Below are 20,373 nucleotides of genomic sequence, written 5' to 3'. Positions count from 1 at the left end.
AGCGCCTGGCCCCCTTGTCTTGTCTTGTATATATTCCCAGCTAGAGGTGCACCAACGTTTGCAGAGCACTGATCCCAAAACAGCCTTTTTGGATCGCATATGCAGGGTCTACTTGGACAACTCGAATTTAAGCCAAACAAGGTGCATAAATTTATGCATTAATTCTCAAAAGGCACCGAGAAAAACGAGATCTATTACTTGTCGTACAAGCAAAAAACCAATTAAGAATAGCGGCCTTAGGCGATAAGGTTGTCACCCAGGTTAGTCAGCCAGTGGTAGCCAAGACTTGAGATCCAGCTGGAAACCATCAACAGGGGAGAGTATAGTCCCTTCTTGGAGTATTCTTCGAACCTTTGAAGCGACACTATGATGCCGGCATTCTGATACCTACATCGAACCTCTACCGATCTGAATAGCTTGCGGTGCGGTCTTGTTTCACTCCCGGACAGCTGGCCCCCGTGACCGCGGCGCACGCATCCCCTCCCTTCGAACTCCTCATTCTCCAAACAGCGCCTCATTCTGTTCTGAAGTTAATCACTGGCCTTTGTTTACAAGACACCCGGGTCAGCACCATCCATACAGTCTCTTGATACACCTCCTTCGAGCTCAATGCGGTCCTTCATCCTTTGTCTCTTGCGCTATAGGTGATACGCACTCTCCCACTTGCGACTAGATGGAGACCTATGGCGTCCGGATATAATTCAGGTTTCTCCGGAACGTCGATCCAGCACCGTGACCTGGGTGATGGACGGTCGTATGCCAGCCAGGAAGATGCCTCCGCAAATGGCAGCTGGGCCGAGACCGCGTCAAGACCTGGGAGGAATGGTCGCTCACAGTCTGGAAACAGTGCAAGTATCCGCCCTCGGGGAGGTTCTGGAGGCTCTCTAGCGCCTTCCCTTGGGGGTCCTGGTAGCTTCAGCTCGGAGCTTAAGAGCATGACTACGTCGCGGAGTGTGACACCCCGACCCGATGGTACCTACAGGCGACGAGGAAGCAGCAATGTTGAGTTGGAAGAATTGTCGAGTACCGAGGAGCGCCAGGCTGCGATTCGCGACAAGATCGCCAAAGAGATGAAGATCAAAACCGGAACCGAGAACATGCTTGAGGCACTTCTGGCCAAGGACCCGAAACATACCAAGGATCAGCGTCTGAGGGTGGAATCCGAACTGAGCTCGTCCAATCGCAAGCTTGCGGAACTACACCATGAGCTCGAGGAGGAATTACTACGTGCGCAGGCGCCGTCAACTCCTCCGCGGAATCGCTTTTCAATGTCTCTTTTTCGGGGTAGTCCGAGGCGGTCGCCCTCCCGGAACAACGACCTCACACTTGACGATGATCGATTGGAAGAAGCCGAGGCGGAGATGGAGTCCCCTACTTATGTCCTCGCGGAAACATTACAGGCGCTTGAGATTGAAGGGATGGCGCCAGATTACTATGTCGAACGAGCTAACAGTCTGGTCGAACTCTTTAGACGTCACCCAACCCTAAAATACGACCTTGCATGGTCCGTCTTCGGCTTGCGCGTTCAAGTCATGCTCTTAAGTGACAGCAAAGAAGTCGTAGCGGCTGGCTACCGCTTGACTCGATACGCCATAGCTGATAGAAAGTCACTTCAAATCATCCGGTCCCTGCACACAGACGAGCTGGTGATACTATCTCTAGTCAAGGAGAGCAAAGCTAGCATTGAGCGCGAACAGGCATTAAAGTTTGTCCGAGCTTTTCTGGATGTGAAAGACGGCGTTCACGAAATCTCACGAGCTGTTGTGCGAACGATCGTCTCCATTGCTGAACATCATGAGGACCGTCTTCGAAACATATCTATTATGACTCTCGCTGAAATCTTGGTCAAGGATCCGGAGCTGATCGCCTACGCTGGAGGATTTGCAACTTTGCACGATGCTTTAGCAGAGGGGACTTTTGGCGCATCGGAAAGTCTGATTGCAAGCTTCTTGCATGTTCTCGATACACCACACAGCAGAAAACACCTGCAAGGAGGATGCGAACTCGAGGCTGTACTCGCGCCATTTACTGACTCCCTTTCGGACTCGATTCATAATGGACGATTGAAATCGTCTGCCAAAGCCATCTCCGCAATGCTTAAAACATGGCCCGGGTTGATAATCCTTGCAAGACATGAAGCCAAACCTCTTCAATCCCTCCTAGAATCGCTTCACTACCCAGATCCACAGGCAAGAGATCTGATTATGGAACTACTTTTTGATGCTCTCCGAATCAAACCACCTTCATGGTCATCTTCCTTTCTCGCAGGCCGCCGACTCACCACGTATGGCAGAGTTGCTAACCTCAGATCCGAGTCCGACGCAAAACCAGTTCGCGCATTTTACGACAGCAATGATGATAGGTTTGATTTGACAGCGCATTTTTCGACATTGATTCTCGCGACGCTGATTGATGCCGGACTTTCACAGGTATGCTTCTCATGAATCTTTCTCCTTCCATACATACTCTAACCAGGAACAGTCTCTTTCAGACCTCATCGAGGAAGAAACTGATCAGTCACTGAGGCGGAAAGCTACACTGCTTCTGACAGAGGTGTTAAAGTTGGCACACCATTCCTTACCTCAACGTATCAGCGCGAAACTCCAAGTTCTTCCACATTTACTCCCACCAGCCGTCAAATTTGATGTTGAGAACCACGACGTGTGCAGCTCAACCATATATCAAATAGAGAGCATAAACCGAACTTTAGCTCGCTCGGTAGGCTACTCCAATGGAGCAGGGCGTTATAACGTTGATGTGGACATTTCTGCTTCACTTCTGTCTGGTGACCAAGGCAAAGATCGACTGAGTCCCGCCATGGATGAGACGCAATTCCGCAATGCGATATTGGAGACAAACGTCCTGAATACTGTCAACTACATTAAATGGAAATGGGACCTGATCCATCGTATTGTCGAAGGGCCCCTAACAAACCCGAAGAGACTAGACGAGGCCATAAAGGGCTCAAAGTTTATGAAACGGCTCATAGGATTCTATCGACCTTTCAAATACAGATTCTCTATGGTTCCCAACACCAAGCCGAATCAGCGCTATATTCGGACTGGATGCGCGTTGATGCGCACTCTAGTCCAAGTCCCAGAGGGAACGAAGTATCTGGCGGAGAATAAATTCTTAAGGCAGGTCGCTGAATGTCTCGCACAGGTCGACCGAATGAGCGGACTGACCTCCTCCTCGCCTCTTTTTTCGCGAGAGCAGATGGCTACCACTTTGAGCGGAGGATACTTTGCCATGTTAGGGACGCTAAGCGGCGACCCCAACGGCCTTGCTATGATGGAGCGATGGCACATGCTCAACATGTTCTACCATATAATTGAACTTCGGGATCGGGACGATCTGATACAAACGCTTTTGGGTAACCTTGACTACAATCAAGAAAGCCATTTGAGAGTTCTGCTGTCTAAAGCTCTCACTACTGGTTCTAAAGATATCCGCATATTCGCGACGAAGCTGCTGCGGAAGTACGCAGTCGGAAATGTGCATCTTTCCGCTCAAGGGGGACTGGGTAGAGCGGACTGGGTTGTTAAGCTGTTGGTAACCCAGCTGTACGATCCTGATGTTTCCGTATGTCAGATTGCCGTCAAGATACTTGAGGAAGCGTGCAACCATCGAGACTACCTTGAATATGTTGTCAAATGCCGACCTTCGCTCGATCACCTCGGTGAGATTGGAGCACCTTTACTTTTACGATTTTTGTCGACATCAGTTGGCTATCATTACCTGGACGGCCTTGACTACATCACGCAAGAAATGGACGATTGGTTCTTAGGGCGGAACGACGCCTACGTTGGTCTCGTGGAAGCTGCGCTTTCTAGAGCCTACGTTGACCAACCTCGCAGGGGAAGCTTTGCGCCTGAGGATTTCGTGGATTTGCAGGACGTTGGAGTTGTACCCCCCCATTTCTACAGAGAACTTGCGAGGACGAAAGAGGGATGTCGACTTCTAGAACAATCGGGCCACTTCAGTGAATTCGCTTGGACTATTCGAGATTTTCGATTGGACGAAGAAGATACCGAGGCGCTTCTCAAAGTCAAGGGCTGCCTCTGGGCTGTCGGCAACGTTGGCTCCATGGAATTGGGAGCACTGTTTCTCGAGACGGACATCGTCCAACAGATTGTGAAGATTGCCGAAAGCTCTGAAGTCTTGACGATGAGGGGCACTGCTTTCTTTGTTCTTGGCTTAATTTCTCGCAGTCGACATGGCTTGAAAGTACTCCGGGAAGCCGGATGGGACTCCGCAGTCGACCAGAAAGGGGACTCGATCGGGCTGAGTTTGCCCACGGACTTCAAAAAGCTGTTCTTGGTAGGTAACACGTCAGCAGTCAAGGCGTCCAAGTATACTGAACTCTGATTGCAGGTCGATTTCCCTTCTCATTCTCGGCCCGTTGAAGCCAAACGCTTGTCTCATGAAAAATTCAAGGCGGCCACGACCGATCCAGATCCTACCAATCAGAAGATCTTGAAACTAATAGTCGACATGGGCAATACAGTTCTATCCAAAAGAGCAGCCACAGATCTTCATAAGTAAGTCGATTAAGTGTTCAAGATCACGGTTATCTCGAGTAGAAACCATGCTGACATATGTGAATCTGTAGCATTAAAGCGAAGGATCCGGATCGATTTCGCCAACCTCATCTATTCCGCAAGACTCTCAGCATCCTCGAGGGTCATCACTATCGACTACCGGCACGACGCTTTGCCCTTGATCTGTTTGACAAGAGCGTAATGCGACGTATCGTGCTGGAAGAAGACTCAGACACTGATTCCGAGACGGCCTCATCGCAAGAATCCGATTGATGGACTGTTTTATGGCTGGACCACCCGTCTTGGGCCTTTGTAACCTTTTACCTCATCCTACGTTAAAATCATCATCGATACATATCTCTTCCTTCCCCTCTCATTGAATGTGAATGATGACGATGGTTACGAGCCACACTATTGCATTCCTGATTTCAAGGTTAGGCATTTTACGCGAGATGCTACGTTTTCTTTCAGAGTACCCCATTCTTGGTATGGCGTTCAGGCATGTCCAGTCATGAGCAATGAAAGATGTCACCATGTTATGTTCTCTTATAATCTTCTGACTACGCCGGATTCCCCTCTGCTTGAGACCAGACTCCAGAACAACTGAGAGAAGTAGTTCAACGGGCGAAGACTTGATCAACAGCTAAGGGCTCACCGGTACTCTTGGCTTCGAGCTCCTCGTCGGCTCACGAAGCGTCTCACAAGCAATTCTGTACATACAAATACACATTCCATCCTTTATGCAAGCATATCCAGCATGAATGAGCTACTACTGAACTTCTGCGATCGTACTTCTAGAACTTTTTCAGTCAAGTATGATGTAGTTTAGCTTTCAATGTCAGACGGGTTGGAACCAAGAGTGAGTGGAGTGACTAAACCTCGGGATGGCCGAGGCCTTATGCCTCCGCAGTCCTTAGCACCCCAACACTGATCTGGTCTAAGCTAGTCATCGATCGCCTCATGCCATCTACACCAGCAATTTATACTGAAGATAGTGAAATATTCAATACTGCTTGCACCGTAAATATTCGGCACACTCACACATTCTGACCATCAACTGGCCCAGTAACAATGGAAAATGACCCAGTGACCTTTTCTCCACACTCTCCACATGATGATAGCACTACCGCCAGCGCCGCAACCACAAGCCCCGACAAGGTCACGACCTCTCAGCCCATCCTAGCACATTCTCTCATACGTTTGATTCAATGCTCGCACTGCTTACGGCCTCTCTGCTCGCCTCTCAGGCTGCCATGTGGGAATACTTTCTGCCGAGCTTGTCTTCCCCCGCTTCATGAGCGGAAGGGAATCACGTATCCGGCAGACAAGGGACGAAAGCAAGGCTTCAGGTGCTACTGGAGAGGGCAGCATAACTGCCATGGGGAACATTGTGTGGGCGACTGTGGGGTCGATGTATTACTGAGCAGGCTCGTGGACGTCTTTGACGAAGTTCTCGCGCATACTGCGGCAGCGTCGGATACGAGCAATGAGGGGGAGGATGGGCTTCGGATGACCTGGAAGGGCTTTAAGGGACAGGAGCCAACGCAGAACTGTGCGGACATTGGCCCCGATGTATTGAGGGGAGTGTACAACTTGGTGAGGCAGGCACGCTTCGACTGCGACGCGACGGAGATTATATACGAGAGAGCGCTCGAAGACTGCTCGGGATATGTTGATCAGTCCAGTGCACTATTTGAGCGATTGAAAGATTCCATTCGGAATGAGCTGGACTGTCAAGTCTGTTACTCGCTAATCACGGACCCGTTGACCACAACCTGTGGCCACACGTTCTGCCGCGGCTGCGTTGCAACGGTTTTAGATCATAGTGATCTCTGTCCTATCTGCCGGCGCAAATTGAACATGTCTTCGACCATAAATTCTGAGCCTGTCAATAAGAGGATATCCGACATTACGCAGCTGTTTTTCTCGGACCAGCTCGCTTCACAGAGGCAGAGTCTGGCTGAGGAGCAGTCTGATTCAGATGCTGGAACTATTCTACCCTTGTTCGTCAATTCTCTATCATTTCCAACTATGCCGACTTTCTTGCGTATTTTTGAACCTCGCTACTGCCTCATGATACGAAGAGTCATGGAGAGCAGAGATCGCAAGTTTGGAATGGTCATGTATAACCGCTTAGGTCGACCTCAAGGACAACTAGGAGCATCCCAATTCATGCAATATGGCACGGTTCTTAGGGTCGAGCGCTTTGAGCCCCTTCCTGGCGGCAGAAGCTTGATTTTTGCCAATGGTGTATCGCGCTTCAAGGTTATCAAATCTCACATAGTGGATGGCTACCATGTTGGCCAAATACAGCGTGTTGACGATATTCCTATCGCAGAAGAGGAGAATCTGGAGTCCTTGGAGACGTCGACCATCTCCCAGCGTTCAACAGAAGCCCGGCCATCCCAGCAGCCACTAGACTCCATGTCAACGCAAGAACTGTTTCAGTTGGGGCTGGATTTTGTACGAAAGCGGCGGGGCGAAGGAGCCAGATGGCTACACCCGCGCGTCTTGATGGCCTACGGAGATATACCTTCAGATCCAGCGCAGTTCCCCTGGTGGCTTGCCTGTGTTTTTCCTGTATCCGAAGAGGAAAAGTACACGCTTCTGTCAGCAACAAGTGTTAGGGAGCGGCTGAAGATCACCGCACAGTGGGCTAGAAGGGCAGAGGCCCGGGAGTGGTACGTTCTCAAGTGCCCTTACCTAGTTCTCAATCAATCTTCTAGAGAGCACTTTATACTCACTTTGACATTTCGGTCAGGTCGACTCCACAATCCTTCGCCTCTCTCTTATGACTAGCCGTCCCACTTCTCGTCTTCGGTCTCATTCCCTTGGCTCTAGGTCCGATAACATCGTCAAAGTCAATGCGCTCTCCAAGTGTTCTCACCTCTTTTTCGCCTTTCTCCTTCTCTGTTTCTGTGTCATTCGGTTCCGCCAACCCTGCTACATATGAAAGCAACCAACGGCGGACTGCGCCGCAAGACGGTGGATCATATCTGTCACAAACCCTCGTCATTGGCATTTTCCTTGCCACCTTTCTCTTTCAGGTTGCAGCCAATTTCGGTCAGATAATGAGAATCAGACGAAGGGAGGCAGTGGATACTAGGCCAAACATAGAGCAACAACCGGAGCCTCCAAGAGCTCCACAAAGGCCACAGGAGGAAGATGAGAGAGAGGCTCAGACACAGACAGCAGATACCGAGTAGAGACTCTGATAGAAAATCTCCTCGCCTGAACGTGCATGCAGGAAAAACTTTGAGATTACAACACATGCCACATCCTTCAATCGCTATTATCTTCACACTTCACCAATGTGACCTAAGCAAGAAACATCCCGAGGCTCGGCCTCACATCCAATCCCATTTTGACTAAAAATGGGTTTGTCTGACGATTAATAACGCATCCTGCACTCTGTGCGTAGCGGTCAGCTAGTGCAAATCAGACATCGTCATGATGTGAGGCTGCTTTGAGATTCTCATTCTTCCATATACTGTTCCATTAGCAGTTCACAGGAATAACAGAACACATCATTCCAGCCAAATCCCACGACCGCCAAATATGGTCGTGCTAATTCTCCATAATCAAACGATTCACTCTTTGAAAAGTCTGTTTATATTTATACGCCAACTGCGGACATTTCTCAAATTTCTGGATGGCTGCGCAAATCTGTTCACTACCGCTTTCTTTCTCGGATCTAGGTTGCAGGAAAATCAAATCAGCTATCGTGTCAATTTTCACACTGGTTGTACAGAATACTGCAGATGAGCAATGGAGCATCCGCAGTGAGGCGATGAGCTTTGTGGCTGGTGCTAGTTGGATATGCAATCGTAGCAAGCAAGCGCCTTGCGTCCGCTCACCGGTTGTGCATCGCCGCCAATGGGAAGAGTCGACAGATCATAGGGATGGTGGAACTTGCTTTACGTTGATGCGAAGTCCTGCGAACCATCATTTACTTGACCTTGTCTTTTTTTGGAGATACCAGTTGGTCTGACTTGTCCAGCGCCACTAGACAGGGTGAGTCTGGAAAAGTGAGTGTTGGGTCACACAGCGCATATTCGACGTTTGAAACGAGAGAGAACGACATAGCAGATTGACACTCAGATTTGGTCTACCTCTGAGTATATCGATGAGCTCTGTATAGGACATAGATAGTCGTGATGATAGGTAGCCTCGTAGGTTAGTAGTAATGGCCATCGATGTACTCACCTTGGGACTTCTGTTTCATCGAAACAATCGCGGGAGTAAGTATGGCAACAGACTCAAGCTGTTCAAGCTGCCTGAGATAAGTGGGCGTGGAGAGGACATGAAGAAAATAGAAGTATACTTTGGAAACGACCAAACGAGCAACTCCCTTGGTCATCTGGTCGATCGCTCCTGCAAAGTCAACGTGGGGTTATTGAATGATTGCGATATGCCTGTCCCCAAAGACGAGGAGATTATCTTGTCTTTCCCTTTCATGCACCTTGTCTCTGCCTAAAGTCTTTTCTACCTTACTTTATTTCTAATTTGGCTGAAAACATCTACTTATTAGATGCCATTTTTTAGTCCACTGGTTTGCTTCTTCCTCCTTCCTTCTCTTTACTCCATCATCAACTAACTCTGGTACTAGATACAATGTCTTCAATCACCTCATATGGTGGCCTTTATTCTAGGTCCTTTGCTCAGAAGTAAGTACTCATGCTCCAATTTGTTATTCATCTCTGCTAGCATGTCTTAAGAATCAGAAAGCAAAATAACAGTACTGATGCTTCTGACAGAACTGAAGCTGTGAGTTCCTCCTATCTTCTACGCGAGGATTCCTTACCCCGGCTCATGCTCGCGTAACACTTGACCAGCGACCTTTACCTCCAAATACCAGCCTGCTCGGCGCAGATTATGTTACTATTTTGAAATCAGAATACCAGCAGCTGGTAAGATAGAGAAGACATCGTCTAATTCCTATTCAGCGCATTTGCTAATGAATCTAGCTGCAAGCATCGAATCATCTCAGTGAGTCAACACATCCTACGCTGATTGACGGATCATAAGGCCATATTGCAAGCCCATATACTCATCTGATCACCATACAGAGAAACTGAAAGACTCTCTTTTGGGTGGGGGTCTATCTCAAGAAACTCTTGATGTATGATTGCATACCAGTCGCACAGCCATGTGGTTGCTGACCACTCTCTCCTTCAGATCTTGGTTTACGGAGCAGATCTTCCGTCTCAGTCCTCCGAAGTTTCTCGAGAGCTCCATGAGCAGAAGGATATTGATGGACTGAAGAATCGCTCTGTTACCCAATCCAAGAGCTCCAACGATTATGGAAATGCTTCTTATGAGGTCGGCGAGATCTATGAGGAAGATACTGAAGATGATGGCATCGTTTCTCCAAACAGTGACGAAAAGGATGACTACGAAGAGTCGAGAAGCGCAGATTCTGTTGTTTCTTCCCCGGCAGCTCAACGCACAGTCTTTATTCGCGGCTTACCGGACCGGGTCACTCATCAAGATGTCGTTGATGCAGTGAGAGGCGGTGGTCTGCTGCATCTTTACCTCCGGGCTCGGGATCATGCCGCTTACGTCTCGTTTGTTGAACCAGCTGCCGCTGCCGAATTCCTGCAGCACGCAAAAACTCATGGCTGTCATATTGCCGGGAAGCGCGTAAGAAAGCCTATTGAAGCCCTTGCACGTGTACCTGTATTTGACCATTCTTCACTTTCGTAGGTCGAGGTCTCATGGAATGACCGGCAATTCTACCTTCCCCCATACGTCGGATCGAAGATCAGGAACGGCGCAACTCGGAATCTAGTAATCCACAATGTGAATGCAAATATCACCGAATCACTTATCCGGAGGGACCTTGAGCATATCCACAACCTGATTGTGATCACTGTGAAATTCAAGCAAGGCAATGCATACATCTCCACCAACTCCGTTCACAATACACTATTTGCTCGGTCCTGCATGATGTCTCGAGGCACTTACAAGGGTATGCGCATTGGGTTTTACCCTGACGAATGCGCTGGGCTACTCTCCGAGCTTCCCTCTGGCCCAAAAAGAGAAGTACAACCAGCTTCAAAGAAGTCATTGTCAGCTTCAAATCGGTTTCAACTTCTTTCCCTTGATGGGTCCGGAGACGATGATGTTGAAAACCACGAGAGTCTACCTGGCGCATTGGGCACCCAGTGTTTGAATGGTAGCATTAACATTGCGGAGAGTAGAGTCTCAGCCTAACCTTGGTGGCTGATCTGGCATGGTTGTTCCGAAGACAGATGCATGCTCAAATGGCAAAGTGCGTTCATCTCTCCCTTGCGTTTCCCTTTGATAATTTTGCCTTGCATGAGACAATCTCGAATAATTCTAAATATCTTGACTGAGGGAAGTTGGTACGGCAGGTGAAGCTTCTTCCAATTGGTCTCGTGCATATCTAGTGAATGCGGATGCGGAACTTTCTTAGCGATGCAGGGACGCGCAGCACTGTTAGAGCAAGACCGCCTCTGGTAGGCAGATGTCATCCATTGCCAAATGCTAAGCGTCCATAGGATATGGGTTTTGTCGCGTCCTTCAGCGTCGGATGCTTTTCTACAGATGTATGTGACGGGAGGTTCCCGATTCAACATATACTGCGAGGCAAGTGCAATAATTTCTAGCAAATTGTAGAATTAGGTCATCAACGACATAGGCAGAATGGTGTTTGAATTTCCGCGTCTTGTAAAGGTAGAAAGTCATCAAAACAACTGCGCTTTTCCCGAGTCAGTCATGGTCACAGTATATCCGAAAATTGCATTCCTTTTTTGGTCCAGACCATACAGTTAGAAAGATGACCCAAACAGATACGCAGGATAACATCCGCAACGCTCATCCCTGTTTTAAGGGCAGATGGATGACAAACAAGAAAAATGGGTAATATTTCAGATTCCTGGCCTATACTAAATCCATCCGAGACAGAGCCAGTAACCCATTCCACTGCCACAACCAAATTCGAACCTTCTTCGATTGCCCAGTGGGATTGCACCATGATCTCCTCCCCAGTACACCATGAGAGAAACACAACACCATTCTGCGCTTTTTTCGTGGCTTTTTGTTTGAGCGGGGTCGTTTAACGGTAGGATTTCTGGTACCTGGCACGGGCACCGCGACCACCGAACTTCTTGGGCTCCGTACGACGGTTGTCGGCGACGAGCAGTGTGCGGTCGTACTGAACAAAAGCCTGCTTCAGCTGGTTCTTGGAGTGCTCATCGACATACTTCTGGTAGTAGGCGACGATGGACTTGGCGATGGCCTGGCGGATGGCGTAGATCTGGGAGGTGTGACCACCACCGGAGACACGGACACGGATGTCGACACCGGCGAACTTGTCAGCGCCGACGATCAGGAGAGGCTCGTAGACCTATTTGCATTGTCGTCAGAATCTCTGTTCTTCCTTTCTGTCTTCTTTCCTTCGCATCTATGGGACGCTTTCGGTTGGGTTTTGTAAGTCGTACCTTGAAGCGGAGGATCTCAGGCTGGACCAGGCCGAGAGGCTGGCCGTTGACCTTGATCAGACCCTTGCCTTGCTGTTGATAACACAATTCTCAGCATTTGTTCTGTTGTTTGTTTCCATGCGAAAGCAAAAGCGAATCCCCGTTTTTGTCCTCTCCAGTCAACCCTTCTCTTTCATGTCCCGGAATCCATCTCGATAAATCACGCAGTTTGCCAATTGGGGCGACATCATAGGGAAAAAAATTCTCCTCATACCTTGCAGTGGGCGACAGCGGTGGCTATACAGATAATTCCAAGTTAGTGATCCCGTTCTTCATCTCCGCGTTCCTGTGGCCCTTTAAGAAAAACTTACCCGTCTTCTTCTTGCCGAAGCATTGCACACTCGGGACGGAAGCCATGATGTGTAGAATGGCCCTTGTCGGTGTCGAGAAGGAGTGTGCCGGAGGGTGGGTTCGAAGGGGGGTTGGAAAGTTGTCGTCGTCGCAGGGCTATATTTCTCGCGGCGTTCGATTCGAGATGGGCAGAATCCGTGCGGACAAACTCGCTTAGTGCGCCGCGCTAGTGCCGTTCTAGGGCTTGTCGGGGGCTGTGATCACGTGACAATTGAGCCTGCGGGAGTCGGCGATGGAGTTTGGAGTTTGGACGTAGGGGAGCGGACTCAGCGGAGGTTTTTCCGGAAGTTTGGACTTTGGAACTTGGGAATCAGAATTCCGGGGTTTTCCTTATAATAATTCAGTCTTGATTGTTCAATCAATTGTTCTGATTTCGACTTTCACCCCAGTCTATCCTCATTGATCCTCATTGAGGAGAGCAGTTCAAGATGTCGCAAACTATCGGAAAGGTGCGATATCCGTTCTGTTTTGCAGCTCCATTTGTGCCATCTTGTCTAACATCTATATGTATAGACACGTCTCGCCTACTCTCGTACATGGCACTATGTCGACGTCGGCTCTGACCCGCGCTCCCTCGGCCGCCTGGCTTCCTCCATCGCCCTGTTCCTCATGGGAAAGCACAAGCCCATCTACGACCCTTCGACAGACTGCGGAGACTACGTCGTCGCGGTAGGCTGCAGCGACCTGCGGACGACGGGAAAGAAGCGCTTCCAGAAGAAGTACTACACGCACACCACGCGGCCCGGTAGCCTGCGAAGCATGACCATGGACCAGATGTTCGAGAAATGGGGCGGTGGTGAGGTTCTGCGGAGGGCCGTCCGGGGGATGTTGCCCAAGAACCGGCTTCGGGATAAGAGGTTGGCTCGTTTGAAGAGTGAGTCTTTTGGGTCTTTGCTGTTTGATTTGAGCTTCTCTTGCTGACTTGAACAGCCTTCGAGGGTCTGGCTCATCCTTACAAAGAGAATATCGTGAAGTTCGGCAACAAGTCGGTTATTGGCAGTTTGCCGGAGGTGCAGCAAGCTTTCAAGAAGCCTGAGGCTGAGGCTGAGGTCAAGCAGTCTGCGTGAACGGTGCTTGGTCAAGGGGGACGAAATCGAACAAAAGCGAGTTATTCTCCCGCTCGGATAGGTCGCCATCTGCTTCTGTAACTCTATATTTTCTGTGCTATTTCAGGACCGATTTTACTAGCGCATGGGTGGGAGTTTTGTGACTTATTGTTTTTTTCATTCTCAGTTTTTCTCTATTCAATCATTCCCAACAGTTTCCTCCTTTGCAGCGGGATTCAGTCGTCTACATGTTCGGTGCTTCTGTACTATACGCAAGTTAAAGATGGATGATTGCTAGATGAAATACCCTATTCCCAGAGACTATGTACAGTTATGCCTTGGCTAACTCCCGTGACAAATCATGAAATGCAATCCGTTGACTGAGACACCCTCACAGCTTAGATTTGGATGATCGGCCCACGGTGCACTTGATCAATCCGTTGGGATTTGTCTGCGGCGCGTACACCTCGGCATCCTTGCCGAGGTTCTTGAGGCCCTTGTGCCAGCTGAGGTCTGCAGAACCAAAGAGTTAGCCATGGGAACCCAAGGAAGAGGAGGCATCGTCAGTACTCACCAACTTCAAAGTAGTGCTTGTTAGGCAGGGAGTACTCGACAGTCTCGATGAAGGGCTCGACCGCCAGGATCTGCTCGGACATCTTGTACATGGTAGCCTGCACACTGGCACTGTTGTCCTGGGCAAAAGTCTTGAGGGTGATCTCCCGCGCCGCTGACCAGGCGGCATCAAACTTGGGGATGTTGGCGCGGACCTCGGCGAGGTCGCTGAAGCGCTTCCACTGCCACGAGGCATCGACATCCGTGCTCAGGATACGATCCCACGTCTCCTTGAGGGTGGTGTACTCGTCACGCAGGAACCCGTGGAACTGCGAGCCGGTGCTCTTGAGCACGGTGAGGTTAGAGATGGATGACTTGATGTCGATGCCGGCGCCCTCGGTCACGTCCACCTGGACGTTGCGGGTTTCCTCGCTGTCGCGGACGAAGGAGTGAGGGTGTGGCTTGCCGTCAATGTTCATGCGCGTCCAGCGGTGGGTGATGATGTGAGCGTGCGCAGCGTGGATGTGTTTGTATTTCTGGATGAAGTGGGTGCCCAGAATGGAGCCGAAGAGCTCTGGGGGAGTGACCGGGTGCTGCTTGGCGAGGATGTAGATGGTGTTCTTGATCGAGTCAGTAGCGACAATGACGCTGTTGTCGGCCTTAGTGTAGCTGTCGTAGATCTCCGGTTAGTACCTTTTGTCCGACTCTGTGCTCTAGACTCCGACTCACGAAGTCTCAATCTCTCCCTCCAACAGCACACAGACGGTCATCTCCACCACCGTCTGCACACCGGTCTTCTCGTCCCGGTGGACCTTGTAGACACGGACATTGTCCTTTCCGTAGCGAGCAGCAGTGACAGGGGCCGGCATTTTGATCAGTGAATGAGCTGAGTAGCTGTAGTTGTCTAGAAAGAAGTGTAGTCGGAGAGTCGGGGTAAATAGTCCTGCGGGGAAGCTCAAGAACGATAAGGAAATTGGGGGTAATGATCAAGCCAAAGCTCACAATCTAACAATCCGGGTGAAGGAGGAAGGAAAGCTTGGTAGTACAATGCAAGCAGGAGACCCAAGAGCTTTTAAATCCGGTCACAAAGGGACAACCGCGAAAAAACCCTCGCATGATGGTTGCTGGCTGTCCATGTCGGCCACCTCCGATAGCCGCGCATTTGGACGGCTGCGGCCATCCTCCTTACTGTTGTCCGCCGTTTATCTTATCGCGCGGTTTGTGGCATTCGGAAGTCCTGATATCTGGTGGTATTTAAGGCTGACGACTCTCTGCAATCCATCGCATGATGCGATTATAGATAAAAACCACCGAATTATGAGGGTAATCAGGATGCTCCTTGAATGACTGAGGTATACCTAGGGCGACCTGTCAGCATGGAGTCAAGATGCCAGCCACTGGACAAACGAACTGGGCTGTTGATCAGTTCTCGTCATGGAAAACCTTAGTTTTGCGATGATGGTATATTGCCCATACTTTCTTGCTCTATAAATCTGGAATACGAGAGCCCTACTTGGCCTTTTCAGGAGTCTCTCTGGAGTGTGTGGAGTGACCATAGAGAATGACAGTGAGGAATGCAGGGAAAATTCCTGGACATACCAACGTGTTGATAGTCGGGTATCATGATCGTTGGCTATACATTAGCAGAGATAGTCTCAGAGTATCTGAGAAGCTGCGTGTTAGCTTTTGCCCAGGAAAACACAGCATTGCTTTAGCTCAATGAACTTGAAGCAATTATCTAGCGCAACTCGTCATTCTCATTGGCTGCTGAGCCATTGCTCCACTGCTCGCTCTTCTTTTTGTCTGTCATCGTCTCGATAAGAGCTTAAATCATTGGCGAGTGTAGTTGTCATCGGCTTCCAATATCATATCATTGGACTGGTTGGATCGAAAAATGAGCTAGGGTTGCTGCTGGAAGAAAGCTCTTAAGTGGATGCATCAAAGTCTGCTATGCTACGTAGGTCGATGGCACCAGCTGAAGATTGACAAAGGCAAAGCAACAACACAACACTCGTTCAACTACTGCATTGTGAACACGATTCGAGCAGACGATGTTCTGCTCAAGCAGCAAATGGCATAAACGCCCTCCTTGGCTTCTACAAGTACGGTCGTCCACAGCATTCATTATCGCCACAGTATGGATATCGTCATTTACAGTGAGTGGACATCTAAGCTAGCTTTGTTACTCGTCCGGTCGTTGACAGTCTCTTCCAGGACTATTTCTTATATGCAATGGTCAGCAGATACGGAACATACTGTCCTCGCAATTGCTGATATAGACATGGTAGATTGTTCCAGTGATGCCAACTGCGCTGGTCGACAGGGCAGGAGTTCCATACGATGAACGTATGTCGCGCAGAATGCTGTTTGTCTCCAAACGAAGCTGCTGCTAACATGTCCAATGTCCAGGTGAATACTGGGTCAGTGTACTCTTGGCGTGTGAGGCAGCCGTCGCATTCGTCTGCTGCCCCATCTTCGGGTACCTCGTCGACATTGCGCCCACCCGCCAGTTCCCCTACCTGTTCGGGCTCATCCTGCTCGGCGCCTCGATGGGAATGCTGGCAGTCGCACATACCGTGTGGCTGTTCATAGTTGCGCGGTTGCTCCAGGGCGGTGCGACAGCCATGGTGGCCGTCGCGGGCCTGGCGCTCATGACCGACTCGGTCTCGTTCGATAACTTGGGCCAGACGATCGGGTATCTAGGTTCGTCGATCGCGCTGGGCTTCCTCCTTGGTCCGCTGCTTGGCGGTCTAGTCTACAATGCTGCCGGGTACAATGCGGTCTTTGCCATGGCATTTGCCATCATCGGCGTCGACTTCGTGATGAGACTCGCCGTAATCGAGAAGAAAGTCGCTCGCGCCTGGTTGTCGGATTCCCACGATGAGGACTCAGGTGAGGAATACCCTCAGCGCTCATTACAGAACTCGGAAACTGCAATGGGGTGGAGGAACATTGCTCTGTTGCGCATAGCCAGCCAGCCACGGGTGATGATCTCCTCCTTCGCCCTGCTCGTCCAGGGCATCTTATACTCCGCCTTCGACTCGGTACGCTCCCCGTAGTCCTCTATCTGCACCATTCCAAAAGAATCATACTCACGTTCATCAAACCGACAGACAGTCCCCATCTTTGTCGAAGACAAATTCGGCTGGAGCCCCTTTGGCGCAGGGATGGCCTTCTTGCCCTCAGCCATAACAGCGCTCTTCGAGCCATACTTTGGTAAGCCAACCAGCCAACCACCCAGTCAAATAAACCACCGCACTCTCTAACTAGCAACACAGGCTCCATCTCGGACCGCTACGGCGCCCGCCTCGTAACCTTCACCGGCTTCCTCCTCCTCTCCCCACCCCTCATCAGCCTCCGCTTCGTCGAGTCCAACACAACCCCACACATAGTCCTCCTCCTCTCCCTCCTCACCCTCATCGGCCTGTTCATCAACGCCTGCGTGCCCGCGCTATACGTCGAAACGCAGCAGGTCCTCGAGGAAATTGAGCGCGCGCGGCCCGGGATATTCGGCAAACGAGGAGCTGTGGCGCAGGCGTTCGGCATCCAGACCATGTCCTCGTTTATGGGGCTGTTCCTGGGTCCGCTTTGGGGTGGGTTTGTTGAGTATCGGTTTGGGTGGAAGACGATGGCGTGGACGCTTGGGTTGTTAGCCGGGGTGACGGCTGTGCCGATGCTTTGGCTGAGTAATGGGGCGCCGGGCCAGGTGGTTGAAGGGACGGAGGGGGAGAGGGAGAGGTTGTTGGCGGGGGAGAGGAGGGAGGTGGCTGATGGGAATGCTTGAGTGCGAAAATTTCCTATACTTGTATTGTCCACTATGCATGACGGTATTGCCCGTAGAGCTATGCTCTGACATCGGTGCGCCCTCGAACGACCTTCAGTCATATGCATCATCTGTATCCGGAACCGCGAGAGAGCAAAACGAGAGATCTGTACCAGACAGACCTATCAGCTATGTGAGATGTACACTGGTCAATTGTCATGATCAATGTTCACTGTCCCTTATACATACAACAAAGTTATATCCTCATGTACAGACGCATCGATAGATATACTCTCGAAACAGTCAAAGACAATGAGCAGAGTAATGGTAGACAAGAAAGGAAATAATGAAGACAGATGAAGCACTAGTTCTTTTCTTCATGAATCCCATTCCCAGGCCCCCACACAAGCCTTCCCGTCGTAAGATGCAAACGCCCTTCAACGCCCAAACCAATGCCAATCACTCAAACGCCCATCCATAATAGAATTTTCGCAGTCATAAGGATCATCAAGTTGGATAAACTTTCCAATGAATTGGAGCAAACGCAGATCAAAGGCTCAGCTGATCAATGCTGCCGACTCGTCCACTGCCTCCCAATCGTCCACCACCTTTGGTCACCATCCCTAACCGGTAGAAGCGCTCCTCTCCTGCCGCCGTTCGACCGCCAATATACCACTTCTCCGGGCCAAGGGCATCCCGGAAGCCTCCCGATCCACTGGAACTGTCACTCCCTCGCCGTTGGCGGTCATGACCGTCCGCAATGGGAATGGGATTTGATGAGGCAGGTGTAGGCGGGGAAGATGGAGCTAGAGGGGTCGAGATGGAAGAAGCAGGGGATTCTGTACTCGGGGAGGTCTGATTCAGCGACGGTCGAGGGTGGGAATGAGGTCTAGCATGTGAAGATGCGGCAGCCACAGAGGAAGAGTGGTGATGATAGTGGTGGTTTGATGCCGCTTGCGCGGTAGCAGTGGTAGAGGGTGCTTGCTCAGTTGAAGCGGTCGCATTCGAGCCGGCACCGGCTTTGGTGGCTATTGCTCGGGCCCCTTGAGAGATCTGAGCGGCAGAGAGTGAGGACGATGGGCCTGCGGCGGACTGACTGCCGGCTGTCGAGGCCTTGTACGTCGATTGGGCTCGAAACGCTGCCAGGAAGTTGGCCAGAAAAGGCCTGTTGGTTGACATGTTGGACATGATTTTGTTCGGCTTCGGGAGGCAGCAGTCTGTCAAAGTAGCACTCGAAAGGGAAAGGCCCTATCGAGAAACGTATCCTGGATCCAACCTGCCCCGTCGGGTTCGTAAAGGGCCAGAAAGCAACCTTAAAACACGTATATGACTCGAATGAGGCGATGGGATGTAGTGGACTTGTAGTGGCGGTAGTTCGTCGGCTTCCTAGTTTTTGGCAGCCGTAACAGGAGGAAGTGGGAGAAGGAACAGATCAGGCAGAGAAATGCCTCCGGATCGACTGCTTAGTATTCAGCCTGCGCGGGGCGACTAGACGAACGAATCGTTCGGAAGTCTGTGATACTTTGCTGCTGTACAGAGTAGATAGAGCGAGACGTGCGTTCTGAGACGAAGGATTCCCCCCAAGTCACTCCGAAATTGACCCGCTGTGGTGCTTGCCGCCGGACGAGCCAATCAGCCGTTGCTGATATCGCCCCGGAGGAAAAGAGACTCGGCGGTGACGTCTTCACTCGCTTTAGGTACTCTTGGGGTCCGTTAGTATGAGCACTACGCTGAGAAGAAAAGACAGTTTCAAACTACGATAGTTTGAGAATATTGACTTGATGACAAGAGAGGCAGGAGCTGTAGAACGGATCGCTCAGACTGTTTGGCTCACTTCAGAGGCTTTACATAGAAGACATGGCCCTGGGGTAGGGAATACTCGGGGGACCTAATACAGTGACGGAGGGGAACCGTGGGGTTAAACCGGCTTCTCTTCTACCAGATGTACTCCGTAGTCAATATATCACGAGGGGAAACGGCTTAAAATATCGATCATCACATTCTAGACGGCGTGTAGATACCCTGCATGCGATCTGAATCATCCGATGGATCAGATGAGGGGAAATCTAGACGAACGGCAGCTGCAGCTTGAGGTAGGGAAATATCGGAACCAGAAGCGCATCTCCGCGCCGGGCAGAAGGGAAGTCCAACAATGTTGCACACGTGCATCTCCCTCCTTAGGATGATGTCCGTTTGTCTTCGCTACGAAGCTGGACAAGGTGTCCACGGAGTAAATTTATGTCATTTAGAGAAACTGTAGTAGCATATTTTTTCCCATTTGCCCGTCTTTTGCAGGTTAATCGAACATCGACTGTCTATAAATCTATTTTCTCTTTTTTTCAATTCTTCCTTTTTACCCCCTCCCTTCTTTTTTTTGTGTTCCCATTGCTCGTCTGTCCCATGCTGCCCTCGGCAAAAAGCAACATGCACAGGCGTTGTTTGCCTGCTCGTATCCGACTCGGTTGAATCGGTACACCACCACCGTGGTCGATTCAAACCGATCGGAAGACGGAAAGACGAACATGGCTCGAACACAGAATGCAAACCCTAGCACAGAGCACGTATAGAACCGTCTCATATGGCTGACAAGAGATACCAGCACTCAGAACAGAGAC

General features: G+C 50.4%; 7 protein-coding genes across 7 annotated transcripts; 4 read left to right on the top strand and 3 right to left on the bottom strand.

The window, feature by feature from the left end:
• Positions 1 to 683: 683 nt before the first annotated feature.
• ALT_4009 (putative cytosolic regulator Pianissimo) lies at positions 684 to 4,814 on the top strand (the record flags this gene model as incomplete). Its single annotated transcript, XM_033556734.2, has 4 exons — positions 684 to 2,429; positions 2,482 to 4,320; positions 4,375 to 4,541; positions 4,613 to 4,814. 4 exons carry the CDS (start codon positions 684 to 686, stop codon positions 4,812 to 4,814), a joined length of 3,954 nt encoding a protein of 1,317 aa, XP_033412625.2.
• A 798-nt stretch (positions 4,815 to 5,612) lies between these two features.
• ALT_4008 (LON peptidase N-terminal domain and RING finger protein 2) lies at positions 5,613 to 10,757 on the top strand (the record flags this gene model as incomplete). The annotated part of the gene is made up of 6 exons (XM_089599673.1): positions 5,613 to 7,222; positions 9,307 to 9,451; positions 9,509 to 9,530; positions 9,611 to 9,663; positions 9,720 to 10,184; positions 10,248 to 10,757. The coding sequence occupies 6 exons, from the start codon at positions 5,613 to 5,615 to the stop codon at positions 10,755 to 10,757; spliced, it is 2,805 nt and encodes a 934-aa protein (XP_089456011.1).
• An 865-nt stretch (positions 10,758 to 11,622) lies between these two features.
• ALT_4007 (40S ribosomal protein uS9) lies at positions 11,623 to 12,403 on the bottom strand (the record flags this gene model as incomplete). The annotated part of the gene is made up of 4 exons (XM_033556737.1): positions 11,623 to 11,913; positions 12,008 to 12,079; positions 12,261 to 12,283; positions 12,358 to 12,403. 4 exons carry the CDS (start codon positions 12,401 to 12,403, stop codon positions 11,623 to 11,625), a joined length of 432 nt encoding a protein of 143 aa, XP_033412628.1.
• Positions 12,404 to 12,825: 422 nt separating this feature from the next.
• On the top strand, positions 12,826 to 13,464 carry ALT_4006 (mitochondrial 54S ribosomal protein uL13m; the record flags this gene model as incomplete). The annotated part of the gene is made up of 3 exons (XM_033556738.1): positions 12,826 to 12,846; positions 12,911 to 13,271; positions 13,328 to 13,464. The coding sequence occupies 3 exons, from the start codon at positions 12,826 to 12,828 to the stop codon at positions 13,462 to 13,464; spliced, it is 519 nt and encodes a 172-aa protein (XP_033412629.1).
• A 370-nt stretch (positions 13,465 to 13,834) lies between these two features.
• ALT_4005 (urate oxidase) lies at positions 13,835 to 14,864 on the bottom strand (the record flags this gene model as incomplete). Its single annotated transcript, XM_033556739.1, has 3 exons — positions 13,835 to 13,956; positions 14,018 to 14,664; positions 14,725 to 14,864. The coding sequence occupies 3 exons, from the start codon at positions 14,862 to 14,864 to the stop codon at positions 13,835 to 13,837; spliced, it is 909 nt and encodes a 302-aa protein (XP_033412630.1).
• Positions 14,865 to 16,295: 1,431 nt separating this feature from the next.
• ALT_4004 (uncharacterized protein) lies at positions 16,296 to 17,779 on the top strand (the record flags this gene model as incomplete). The annotated part of the gene is made up of 4 exons (XM_033556740.2): positions 16,296 to 16,341; positions 16,405 to 17,039; positions 17,109 to 17,211; positions 17,274 to 17,779. 4 exons carry the CDS (start codon positions 16,296 to 16,298, stop codon positions 17,777 to 17,779), a joined length of 1,290 nt encoding a protein of 429 aa, XP_033412631.2.
• Positions 17,780 to 18,307: 528 nt separating this feature from the next.
• Positions 18,308 to 18,937, bottom strand: ALT_4003 (uncharacterized protein; the record flags this gene model as incomplete). Its single annotated transcript, XM_033556741.1, has 1 exon — positions 18,308 to 18,937. One exon carries the CDS (start codon positions 18,935 to 18,937, stop codon positions 18,308 to 18,310), a length of 630 nt encoding a protein of 209 aa, XP_033412632.1.
• Between the last annotated feature and the right edge of the window lie 1,436 nt (positions 18,938 to 20,373).

Source organism: Aspergillus lentulus (assembly GCF_001445615.1).
Source record: "Aspergillus lentulus DNA, contig: Alt08, strain: IFM 54703, whole genome shotgun sequence".
NCBI lineage: Eukaryota > Fungi > Ascomycota > Eurotiomycetes > Eurotiales > Aspergillaceae > Aspergillus > Aspergillus lentulus.
Note: the sequence above shows the minus strand (reverse complement) of the source record. Positions and strands in the feature narration are given on the sequence as shown.